This window comes from Miscanthus floridulus, chromosome 3 (assembly GCF_019320115.1).
Source record: "Miscanthus floridulus cultivar M001 chromosome 3, ASM1932011v1, whole genome shotgun sequence".
NCBI classification, from domain to species: domain Eukaryota; kingdom Viridiplantae; phylum Streptophyta; class Magnoliopsida; order Poales; family Poaceae; genus Miscanthus; species Miscanthus floridulus.
Window position 1 is genome coordinate 108813886 of NC_089582.1, and position 12827 is coordinate 108826712.

Here is a 12827-nt window from a genome sequence, read left to right on the forward strand (position 1 = left end):
GGAGGTAGTACCCAACGGCAAGTCTGCGACAGACGACAAACGGTGCGCAAGCGCAACGCATGCTGAGTCTGGGAGAGCCTCACACGAAACTACGCGCAGGGAGAAAGGCACGAGGCTCCATCATATCATGTATACAAAAAAATCCCAAACGAAAAAGGGTCGCGAGACTCGCGAGCGAGATCGAGGGGAGAGACGGCCGGCCGCGGCCCGCCGGTGAATTTATTTGTGAGTCGCGACCGGCGGGCCGGCGCCGGTGTCCTGATAAGCATATGCGATGGTCGGTCCTTCTCCGACAGCTCAGGCCTTTTTCAAAGGCGATCGACTCGGTTCGTCACCACAACCCACAGCATCCGTAGCGCTTTCAGTGCAGTTTACGTCGCCGCTCAAACAGTCTCAAGCTGTCGTCGTCCCTAGCTAATAACCCAGTCCGATCCTCGTCAGAGCGCAGGCGAAACACCAATCACTCGCGTCGATCACATGGCCCGTGGCAGGAGCAGGACACGACACGGGTGGTTTAGTACTTATAGTGGGTTATATATACTAAGAGCTCGACAGGTCGAGCTTGCCGGCCGGGTTCGATCGGTTGTCTCGATCGTCCGCGGCATGATGGCCGCGTTAGGTGCGATGGCCGGCCGCGGCCCGCCCCCCTGGCATCACAAACACAAAGCGGCCGGCCGGCCGTCACGTGGGGGACCGCCGGACCGGGACACGTACGCCCGTTCACGAGGCCGGCAGTTGCAAAGGATGGCGATCCAGGCACCACCGATGACCAAACTGTACCGCCGCGCGACCGCGGGAGCCGGGCATCCATCGATCGATCAACCATCGGCAGCCGATCGATCGAGCACAGGGATTGGTCTGGGGCTGCGGGCGTCGTCCTTACCGTGCGGGGCGTGATTTGGATGGATCGCGGCCCGCCACTGGTCGTCCGGTGCTGCGAAAACTGCTGTTGGGACTTGGTCACTTGGGAGGGAGTGGGAGAACATGGTGTGCCTACTTGTTAGGAGGAGGGTTTGGTTCGTGGCTGCCTAAATGTGGAGCACCGCTCGTGAACGCTTTGCTATATCTGCAGGCATGGCAGATGCAGGGCGCTGAAGGCGTCGTCTTCACTCTGAAAATGGAGGGAGAGAGGACGGATCAGATCAAAGTGGATATGCTTAAGCTTTATTAGGTACTATAAAATTGTCATGACATAGCTCCTACCATCGCAAACACAAAGTCGCAATGAGGAGGATAGATGAAGCAACTCGACTTTATTCGATCATTGGGAAATGTTTTGCTTATTTGGCTATGATGACTCGTGAGAGTTGAGAGCGATACATGCAACCTTGCTTGCTTGGCAGACGTCCAAACTGGTCTAGGCTAGCTAGGTTTGACTCGCCTGTATAGCAGAAGAGCAACAGACCAATAAACAACGTAGTGGTCGTCGTGCTGGCCTGCTGGTTTTATCTCAAAAGGGCTAACTGATTAGTGTGTGTATTCTAGGTTTTCTGTTTTAGACAAATTTTCATCGTAGATACTAGATACCAAGGCCGAAGGAAAAGCCGGAAACAGAAAATGACGATAAGGGAAAGGCTTTAGTTGTGCTTCTTTAATGGGCCAGCCTGCTACATTTTGAAGCCCATATACTTCAGAAATCACCGGATCTCAAAGTTCGCTTCACCTTATATATCGAGCTTTTCTTATCGGGCTTAGGGACGCGCGCGTCCAAATGCCTGCGCAGCCCGCCTCAGTCCGCCATTGCCCCACCCTTGTCCGTATTTGCTCCGCCCCAGACGCGCACTCCACTCCCGTATCTGCTCCTGCTGGTCATTCCCCACACCTGCTCCTCTCTCTCCGCTCGGGCGGCACACGAGAGCTAGGACCCCGCGTGCCCCTGACCGGAGCACCCGTCTGCCCACCGCCAGCACCCCCGCCTGCGGCCCTCCCCCCTGCTCGCCTCCGGCCGAACAACATAAAACACTTGCAACATGAAAAAAAATTAAAATGCAACATACATCTGAAAACAGATGAAACACTTAGAACATGTACTTGCAACATGTCTGTGGAACACATAAAACATCAAAAAATAACACTTGCAACTTGCAACATGAAACCACTTGCTGCAACATAAGACTAAAATATTTTAGAACATACTGTTGCAACACATGTGTGGAACATATGCAACATTCAAATCAAAAGCGATTGCAATATATTTCTAGAAACAGATGAAACATTTTGAACAAACGCTTGCAACATGCATCTAAAACACTTCCAACATATGCAATATGTGTAACATCCCCGATCTACTTTTGCAACATCAAAATAGAACACTTGCAACATATATCTGAAACGTCTGAAACAATTGAAACATATATATGCGATATAGGGGAGGGGAAGGCCGGGGCCGATCGATTCTAGTTGTTGGGGTTGCAGCCGGCAGCGAGTGGCGGCGCACAAGCACCATTGCCACCAGCAGCGGGCTTGGCTCGGCCGGGCGAGCGCACTAGCACCAGCGGCGCGCACGCGCCACCAGCACCGGTCTTGGCTCGGTCGGACGGGCGGCATGCGTGACAGGAGATGACGGGGGCGAGCGAGTGGCGGCGGATGGGACGCGCGATAGCTACGAGGCAAAGTGGCATCCGCGTTCGGGACGAGACAGATGGAGTGGCAGCCGCAAGGCAATGTGGTGGAGAGGAGGGAGCGAAAGGGATAAGAAGGTTTTTTTCTTTTTTTATATGTAGAACGGTTGGGGGCGAGGGCGAGTGGATGAGCGGTGGTGTTGGGCTGCGTCGTGGCCCAGCATCGACATTACGGACGTCCTATACCCAGCATTACCATTTCTTACGACATTCAGTCGCTCATCTCTCCATAATTTTACATAAAACTGCATTGTAGTAAGAACTACAGATGCACAACAAATTTGTTTAAAGTAGAAGTGTTAAAAAAAGTGGTATGTAGGAATTATTGAGGTAGATCAGCAACTCTCCATACATGCATTTAGAAAAGAGTACAAGCGCAACAAACCAGCAATTTACATCGATCCCATTATATACCGTATGCTACTAGGGTCTCCTTTTTTGAAACAAAACTAGGTTTGCTTAATTTTTAGACGAACTTCCATCGCATACTGCTAGGTACTACTACCAAGGCCAAGGGAAAGGCCGGAAACAGAAATGATGAAAGCGAAGGTTTAGTCTCCTTTGATTTGATCGGCCGGCCTGCTGCGCTTTGGAGCATCTACTTGACAAACCCCTGATCTTAAAAAGTTCACTTCATCTTATATACTAGTAGCCTGTTCGCTTGTTCGTAAACGATCGTAAATTTTCAGCCAGAACAGTATTTTTCTCCCACACCAAACCAGCCAGCAGTAATAATCCACGATCATATACGATCGTATCAGCACCAGCTGAACAAGCTCTAAGCATTTCTATCGCCTCGAGTCGCCTGTCTCTCCATACTTCTCCAGAAAGCCAGTAGATCATAAAACTGCATGCACATGATCAGTAAGAACTACAGATTGACAAAGAATTTAGACAGAATAGTCATTTTGGTTCCTCAACTAATTCGAGGCTTAGTTTCGTCCCTAAACTTTTAAAATAGACGTTTTATTTCTCAAACTATACTTTTAGGCTTAATTTCATCATAGAAATATGAAAATGATTGTTTTAGTCCTCAAATTGTGCATTTTGAGCTCAATTTCATTTATAATTATAAACTATGAAAGTGTATTTTGTTCTTTAACTTTTATTTTCAACGTAATTTTGTCTACGTTCTACGTGGAACGCTGCACTGTTGCACCTAGTTAGCTCTAACACCACCAGCGATTGGAGATAGAAAAATAATATTCATCCAAAAACTCTTTCGTGGCCATTAATAATTCCAAGCTGTTATTTTTAGTGTTACCTTAAAATGGTACCATTTATATATATCCGACTAAATGATATCTGTGGGAGCAATTACAATTGCATCGAATACTATTTATTCTTTAAGAATACACGGATAAATTAAAACAATAGCAGATCTATAATTTTAATAATTTATGAATGAAATTGTGCCTAAAAGATAAAGTTTTCTTTTTGAATAGACAAAATTGAATTGAAAATAGAAGTTAAATGTACTTTGATAGTTTAGGAATGAAATTGAGCCCAAAATGCAAAATTTGAGGATCGAAACGATCGTGGATGAAACTGAGCCTAAAACTAAAGTTTAAGGATTAAACGTCCGTTTTGAAAGTTTAGAGATAAAATTAAGCCTCGAATAATAGTTGAGGGAATAAAATGACTATTGTGTCCAGAATTTATTACAGCAAAAGTGTTAAAAAGTGACAGTAACAGTTAAATAATGCTCACGGTTCTGCAGTTGCTGCTTGTGTCCACGAAGAAAAACCGACCCTGCTGCTCATCATCACCCCAAGAATCGCTGAGCTCTTCGTCAAAGGGACTGAAACTGAAAGAAGACCGGCCCTGTTCTTGCTCCCTATGCTCCTCTTCCGCAGAGGAAGCGCCGCCGCCGTCGCTGAAGCCGCCAGCAGGCGCCTCGGCGCGGTCGACCTCGACACACTCCTGCTTCTTGCGTTCGCGCACGCCGCCTCGGTTCTCAGGTGCTCGACGACCTGGCGCCACGGAGGGCGCAAGGAGCCGAGCTGTGGTCGCGCAGAGGAGGCAGACTGATGCAGCCATGCACGCGACGGGGAGGAGGATCACGACGGCCGCGGGGGAGAGGAGGAGGAGCGCGACGACCACGACGAGGAACACGCATAGGTTCAGTGCGTGCAAGGCCAGAGCAAACAACGACCTGGTGGTGCAGCTGATCTTCGCGGTGGAGGTGGTGAGGGCGTCCTCTGTTAGAAGAGAAGGCATGGTCAGGACTCAGCACTGTGTGTGATGCACTGATGCTTAGCTAGCTCTTTTTATATATCGCTCCCATCAGGAACAACTTAAACAGGGATAACGAGAGAGGGAAGTCATGAGATATGGGCACAACCAAACTCATCTATGATCGACGATCTGTCAAGAGTCTAGCCACGAACGGGCCGCAATTTCTCCGTGGAACGTGATCCTCGTTGCGAATGAAGGTGCTCTGCTCATTACGCGTGGAGCTTCCATGACGTGGGGCAATAGCTGTGTTACACGTGGAAGGGAACTGGACGAGCCCAGAGCTTAACTCGGCATTGACGGCTTGGCGTTGGCGGGTGGCAGCAGTCGGGGTCAGGTTTCAGATCGGGCTTTCTGGCGGTCACCGTTGCGAGTCGACTCACTGAAAAGCCCAGGAGGCCAACCTTTCGGCCATTGACAGTCCAGTTGCAGATCTCGTAGTGACTAACAACCACCACAAACCGAGAACGTGGCGACGTACACCAACCAAACAACTGGGAACCTTGCGAGTTGTCAGTCAAGAGAGAGAGAGAGAGAGAGCTGGGAACGTTGCGTCGACGCAGTATATCGTTCCATCGACTCGGTCTGGCGCGGTGAAGCAGAAGGCAGCAGCGGCGCAGGGGGAGGCAAACGACGCTCCCAGGCGGTCAGCAGGCACGATAGCTCGGGGCGCGCGTGTGCGCCTGTCGGCTCCCGTGGATGCGCAAGATGGCGACTGCAACTTGCCTCCTGTGGCCATGGAGGAACGGGAATAGCAAGGGGCGACGGCGTGTGGTTGGGAGCGGTGCGGCTGGCGACCGTGTGGCTTGTCCCCACCCGGCGCACGAGCGGGTCAGCGTGGTGCCCTTGACTGCGGTGCCTCATCCCAGGCGACAGCGGAAAGGCGATGTGGATCGCGTGCGCGGGCGACTCGACTCGGTCGCTTGGCTCGGCGGGACAGCGGCGGCTGCAGGACGGAGCCAGCGCGCAGGAGCGGCAGCGGCACGCGCGACAGCGGCAGCGCGTGCACGCGCCATGATGGCCCCCGGGAGCTCGCTGGGCACCGGCGAGGAGACGGCCGCAGCGCAGCGCTGGGGGGGCGTCGCGACGACCAGGGCACGAGGCCGAGCGCGGCAGCGAGCAGCAAGGCCGAGAGCCGGCGCAGCGGCGTCAGCAGCGTGGCGTGCAGGGCGACCAGCGACGCCCAGGGCGCGATGACCGATTTTTAAAGCGAGAATTTCGCCTTTTTCCGATGTGAAAACCTAAGCTTACCAAGATATTACTCCATACAAGCCACCTAGGGCTACCTTGTCTGTTAAGGCACCTCACGGCTTAGATCAACAGAGAGCGAAAAACATGGGTGCAAAACCGGGTTTGTCAGCAGGTGTCTCAGTTCAAGAACAGAGCCAAAAACAGCACAATTTAAGGAACTTTGAGCCAAGTTTTTGGGAGTTAAGAGTTCGTTAAATACATAACCATCTAAACCTACTTGCAGTTGATAGTTTACACACTAAATCAAAGCAAAGTTTAAATCTAAGTGCTAATTAAAATTAAGTGAACACGGGTAGTCAAAGCTGCAGTGTCAACACTAACCCAGACTTGCTAAAATTTAAGGCATGAGGCTGAATTGAAATTTTAGTTTCAAATTTTTAGACCCCAACTAATTAAACCACCAAACTACAATTCACTCAATTAGGCAAGGGTCCATAATCATCTATTAAAATAGTACTTTATTTTTTGTTTCATGAAGCAACCCAAGTTCTATGTAATTTTGCTTAATAAAAATCCTTTTTCAAAGCATGAATTATTAAGAGAATATTATTAATATCCATTTTCCTAAGGTTTCGATCAATACTTAAATGTGAACAATAAGCTTAAGCAACACTCCACCATGCAAAGGAGGATAATTCTGATGCTCATGACATGATTAAGCATTTTTAATGCTAAAGGCCTTACGTAACACCGGGGGTGTTACAGTTTCTTCATGCTACAACTTTTTTTTATTGGTAACTTGGTTTTAGGAGGGCAATGTGCTTCAGTTTGATGGGGTCAATTTTGTGAAAGAAGAAGCTCAAATATTGCTTAAAGAGATGGTCAATCATTGGTTAGTCGCATCGACCATTGTTCATGGTTGTTGGTATTGTGCTATTAGTTGATTGGTCGGGAAAAGACAATTGTGCATATGTGTTGGAGGCTTTCGCATTATTATCATTATTTTCTCGTGCAGATGCCTAGGACGGCAGAGTTTGTAGAGTTGAACTAGGTTCATAATTGGTTTTAAGTTTTACACTAGGTCTGAGATTATGTGTTGCTTATAGAGCATACTAAGTCTCACCCTAAACTTTTTTTCTTCTTTATTCTTTTGTAACACCGGCTTATTATGGAGGCAAAACTTTATTACATTTAACACTTTTTTCTTTTCTTCCATCTATAATGATAATGGAAATTATATTAGGGTCTTCACACCTTACAAGGCATGGAACAACTCACTTTATATTACATCCAGTTCAGCACACGGAGTAGGAACACCACACAAATCTGCAATGAAAATAAAGACACAAGTACGCACTAAGGATGTAGGTGGATTAGCCCGCGAAACACCATACAGTGTTAATTTTGCTGGTTACTCGTGACAACCCAGAAAATTATCCCTATATGCGAGTTCATATGCTAGATCATTTACGTCCCTAGTAAACACCACTAAGGTTTAGCTGGAATACTGGATCTCCAACCATTGTTGGCAAATAATTGTGTAGCAGCATTCTCTATATAGCTTGGCATGCATGCCTCAGAATATGATCTGCAACATTCTCAAACCGTAGTAGGAATAACTAATTATAAATAGTGGGTAATGTACGTCTGTTAAATGCCTACAATGCTCCTACTCCACCAATATATTCCCAACTTGGTCTCTACAAAATAGAATGTCTTGGGGCACATCACCATTAACACTATCAATCGGTGCACTTCTTTTCCTCACAATATTGTATAAGTTGGGGGTATTGCTCTTAAGAGTACCTCCCAGAGTTTCCAAAACCCACTCCTAATCTTGATCTCCTCATCTCAACTCTTAATCTTTCCACACTTGTAAAATCCATCCAATCGTGCAAAAATAGGTAGGAAGAAAGGACAGGTTTCTCAATGCAAATGTACAATAAAGAAAATAGAGAAACAAAGCATAAAAATAATAGAGTGATTTGTAAATAGTCCAGGATTTTTTATATAAAATTGTCTTCTATATTTTAGGAGCGAGATACTAAAAATAGTTGGAGAAAGTTAACAAATATGCTTCTTAACAAATATGCTTCTACTTTTTTATGACTTAGAGAACTCATTGATTTATGCTTCTACTTTTTTTACGACTTAGAGAAAGTTAACAAATAGCCGAACTTCAATCTTTTGTTTTGTCGAGTTAATTCTAATTTTTGTCTTTCCAAACTCTCATGTATAGGTTTTTAAATCCGATTTATCTTCATCGCAACAACATGTATTAACTAGACAGAAAGACAGTTCTCGGCAAACTGTTGGGGCACGCATTTCCTTAACGAGAACCGGACAAAAAAATGCAGAACGAGGTGTACAGTTGAGGGCAGAGTACTCTAGACACCAGTCCTGTGACAAAGGAGGTCATCAACTCGTGGGCCGATCCATTTCGAGCCCACGTTGTAATTACAGTGGGTACTGGGTACAGGCTATAGCAGCCCCCTCTACTGGTGGTCTACTGCTAGGCCCGAAGCCCTGGACCGCTGGATAGATCCCACGAGGTCATGACCCATGATCGTTCGCCGCCCAAACGGATAGCCACCAGCCAGAGGGCGTCCCCCGCGCTCGACGGGGCCTACGGCATACCACGCCACGGACACCTGTGCCGCGCCGCGCGGCGCGGGGAGGCCAGAACCAGAAATGCGCGAGGGGGGGGCCGCTCACGTGCCCTGCCCAGCGCGACAGCGACGCCGCGCCGTGCCGGCCCATCCATGTCCATGGCGTCGTGGCGCGGATGAGCGCGAGAGCGCGTCGTAGGGACTCGCTGTCCCGTCTCTCAGCCGTATGCGAGGAGCTCTCGCAACTCTCAGCGCGCAGCAAGGCGATGATGCCATGGTCACGGTGAGACGCCGCCCGCCCCGGCCCGGCCCCGCCGCGCGCTACGTTGGAGGCACTTCGCTTTTGGATAAAATCGGAGCCGCACACGTCCACCGCCATAGGAATCCGGTGCGCCTTTTTCATTCCAACGAAAAAAAAGAAGAAGAAAAAACGATTTCCCGGTCGTCTAAATACGAGCGGAGCACCGGGACGTGCGCAATTCGCCGTGCAAAAGCGAAAAGCAGGCAGGGGAACCGGAAGCCGCTAGAAGAAGCTCCCGTGGGACCCACCTTCTCCTCGCGGGTGGGGTCCCCTGGGCCACCAGCAGTGAGTTGGCCACATGGCCCGGCGCGCGTTAGCTCGCTGAGCAGCGGGATGAGATGATCAGCTCTCACATGCTTTAGCTAGCTTTATTACTACGGGAGTAGTGGTTCATTAATCTAGACTTATTTACTGATCCCTATGCTGATTCCTTATTTTAAACAAAAAGGGGAAGAGAAGACCCCTGCGCAGAGGGAATGTCCATGCGGCGCTACTACGGTAAACAAGGAGTTGTTGGAGTGCTCGATCTGTAAACTCAGGCCATGTTTAGGCCTGTTTAGATTCCAAAAAATTTTGTGCAGTACTCGTCACATCAAATTTTACGGCACATGCATGGAGTACTAAATGTAGATGAAAAAAAACTAATTGCACAGTTGGATGAGAAATCGCGAGACGAAACTTTCGAACCTAATTAGTCCATAATTAGACACTAATTGTCAAATACAAGCGAAAGTGCTACAGTAGCCAAAACCCCAAAAAAATTTTTGATCTAAACGCGCCCTTAGTTGGCCGAATTCAGCGTCGCCGGATTTACTGTGCGCCACTGTAGCGAGGCGTAGCATTTCGTTTGCATTTGGTAATAATTGTCTAATCGTTGACTAATTAGGCTCAAAACGTTCGTCTCGCAAAGTACAACATAACTGTGCAATTAGTTTTTGATTTCGTCTACATTTAGTACTCCATGCATGTACCACAGGTTTGATGTGATGGGGAATCTTATTTTTGCATAGTGCCAAAGTTGGAGTTGGGAGTAACTAAACAAGGCCTCATTAGTTTATAAATTCAGGCTTGGGCGGCCAAAGTTTACGCTTTTTAATCATCCCTTGGAATCTTCCTCTCTGGCACATTGCCGGGGGCAATTATATTGCTTACTTTGTGTAACACTGTATCATGTGATTATTTATTTATTTCTATTTCTACACCGTTCGATCGAGCGAGCTAGATTTTTTAAAAGAAAATACAAGAGAACGTCCTACCTCATCATCGCTTTTTTGAGTTAGCTACACTCCCTAGCTCGATGGATCCCCAGCACGACAGATGGGTTTGCGTGTGCTCGTTGCTAATTTATGCTGGGGCTGTCTGCCTGCCCACGGCGCCGGCCGTATTCATTAGCGTCTCATTTGATTTGGTTTTTTAGAGACGGAGAGAGCAATGTAATCGTCATGCGTGCATGTGAGTGCATGACTTCAATAATTCTGTTCAGCATCATCAGCATCAGCTAGCTACAAGTCGATGGGTCATCCTTTTTTGCTTTCCATTTCCTTGGTCATGTATATCACTCTGCCTTTTCATTTTTCAGAATTTTACATCCATTAAATATTAGTAGTGTCATACTTGATCGCGTATTCGCGTGGTATGTCCAGCACACAAATCTATCCTAGGCTGAATCTTGTCTATAACAGTGGCGGTGATGAATTCGATCAAGCTAGGTGAACATGACATTCGACGTCCCGTTCGACAAGAAATGAAAAGAAAAAGAAAAAGAAAACGACAAGACCCAGACGTGTTCACACGTTCTCAGTTTACTAGTACAGGGATCGGAGTGAATGAACAAACAAAGAAAAAGGCGAACACACAAAAGGGGCGGTTCACACACATGGGTGCCGCGATGCTAGCTCGTGCGCGCATGATGGTGTTTGGGTGCCTGGCTGCCATAGTGCCATGCATGGATGGATCTACTAAAGCTAGCTCCATCGCTCGAATTCTGTAAGCCAATACTTATGATAATAATTCGTTGCCGAGATGGATATAGTATTATACAACTCCGACATGACAACTCATGCAAAAGTTGGAACAATTTGTTCCGGCTGCTGCTGTTCACACTCTCAGCCTGCTCGCTGGTTGGTTTCTGGGCTGATAAGCCCGGCTGATTCTGGCTTGTTATGAAAGTAAAATATTGTATCATGACTGATAAACCCTGGCTGAAACCAATAAGCGAACAGGCTGTCGGCAGTGCCGGTCCTATGATTTTAAGGGCCCTTCGACGATCTCATCGTAACGGCCCCTCTTGACCATGTATAAAATCTTATAATATATATGCGCTAATTTTACTTGCAAAACGAAAGTAAATTCAATAACATATTTTTAATTTAACATGTCTGATAATTATCGAGAAACAATATAGATTAAGGAATATATTTGTAGATGTATAATAATTATCGAGGAATAATGTAGATTAAAAAAATAATATATTCGTTTTTTCTCTCACCCATGACAAATGTTTCTTAGGTAACATTATAAAATTCTAACATGTAAATTAGAAGAAAATATGATTATATGGGTACAAAGTACTAGAAGTCTGGAATACTATACAAATAATTAATTTGGATTAAAAATAAAAAGGAAAAAAATATCTTGGGCCTAAACAACTAATCGGTGATCGCAATTCATAAGAAGCAAAGAATCAAGATGTCGTCGTTGTGGAGCCCTGCCTGGTCGCCGTCCTCGTGCCCCGTGTCCGTGTCTCCGGTAGTCTAGCTCTTCACGGCGGCACGGCTCGCCAGCTCTGCGCGTGTAAGGCGCACGTCCCAAACTCACGATCAGAGTGTGTTGTGTGCAGCGTGACTCGTCTCCTCTCTACCCGAGGACCGTGGGGAAAGGCGACTAGGAAAGAAATGTCAATGTTGTCTTTTTGTACCACCTAGTCAGTTCTATGTCTCTTTTCTTATTAGTTTGCTAATACCTAATGGACTATAGGACCTGAGGGTTTATATACCTAGGGCCCTTCCTCTATTTGGTCCCTCAACTGTTGCACCTCGTGGCCTACCCTTAGGGCCGGCGCTGGCTGTCGGGCGTGCGGCTATGGCTTAGCAGAAATGATTAGCGCATCGCACTTTGCCTGACACGCAGATGGCGCCGTCCATCCTGCATTCCTGCAGCTGGTCTTTCTTCCCGCAGATATCTTGTTAGTAATTACTACTACGTAGTTTACTTGCTACTAATAACTTAGAAAAGGTCTTCCTGCAGCTGGTCCATCAACGTAACATGAACTTCACCGTACTCTGCACATGATGCAATGATATGTGAGCCTTTGTGGTATAGTATAAGGATTGCATTCTGGTAGTTACCACGAGCTTTTGTACTAGTGTCACACGAGCTCACGGAGAACCTACTGTATAAGACTGCAGGGGCCGAGCGCAGTGCTGCCTGGTGCATGCTTGTTGCTTGGCTTTTTTTACTGCTGGATCAAGCTCGGCTTTATCCGCAGCCGCAGCACGCACGGCGGTCGGCACTCGGCAGAGAGAGAGGCCTCCATGCAGATGCAGAGACGCAGACGCAGGTCATGCACGCATGCGGCATGCCCTACCGGGCGGGCTGGCCGGCGTAGGCGTTGATCCAATGATCCGTCGTCGGCCCGGGCGCCTCGCTTTTGCGCGTGGCACATTTTCAGATCTCGCAGCAGTACGTGCCGCCACTGTTGGCACGTGCGCGCGTGTCAGGGCACACGTGAGCCGCGCCGGCGCGGCCCGGCCCCTGCTGCTCGCGCCGCAGCGATTCCAGCTCCAGCGATGGTCCCCCGCGCGGAGGCGACGGGGGAGGTCGAGGTGGAGCGGCGGCCAGGCCCCGGCCGCGTCGAGGGCACCCAACCGG

General features: G+C 48.0%; 1 protein-coding gene across 1 annotated transcript; it reads right to left on the reverse strand.

Annotated features, from left to right (window-relative positions):
* Positions 1-3019: 3019 nt before the first annotated feature.
* LOC136546420 (uncharacterized) lies at positions 3020-4857 on the reverse strand. The gene is made up of 2 exons (XM_066538397.1): positions 4332-4857; positions 3020-3468 (listed from the first exon to the last, which is right to left on the reverse strand). Exons 1-2 carry the CDS (start codon positions 4839-4841, stop codon positions 3400-3402), a joined length of 579 nt encoding a protein of 192 aa, XP_066394494.1. The 5' UTR covers positions 4842-4857; the 3' UTR covers positions 3020-3399.
* Between the last annotated feature and the right edge of the window lie 7970 nt (positions 4858-12827).

Excerpts from the sequence above, each read along its gene's own strand:
- LOC136546420 (XM_066538397.1), bottom strand. The coding sequence starts at position 4,841 with ATGCCTTCTCTTCTAACAGAGGACGCCCTCACCACCTCCACCGCGAAG. Across the intron at positions 3,469-4,331 it reads CAAGCAGCAACTGCAGAACC|TTTTATGATCTACTGGCTTT; the intron begins GTGAGCATTATT and ends ATGTGCATGCAG.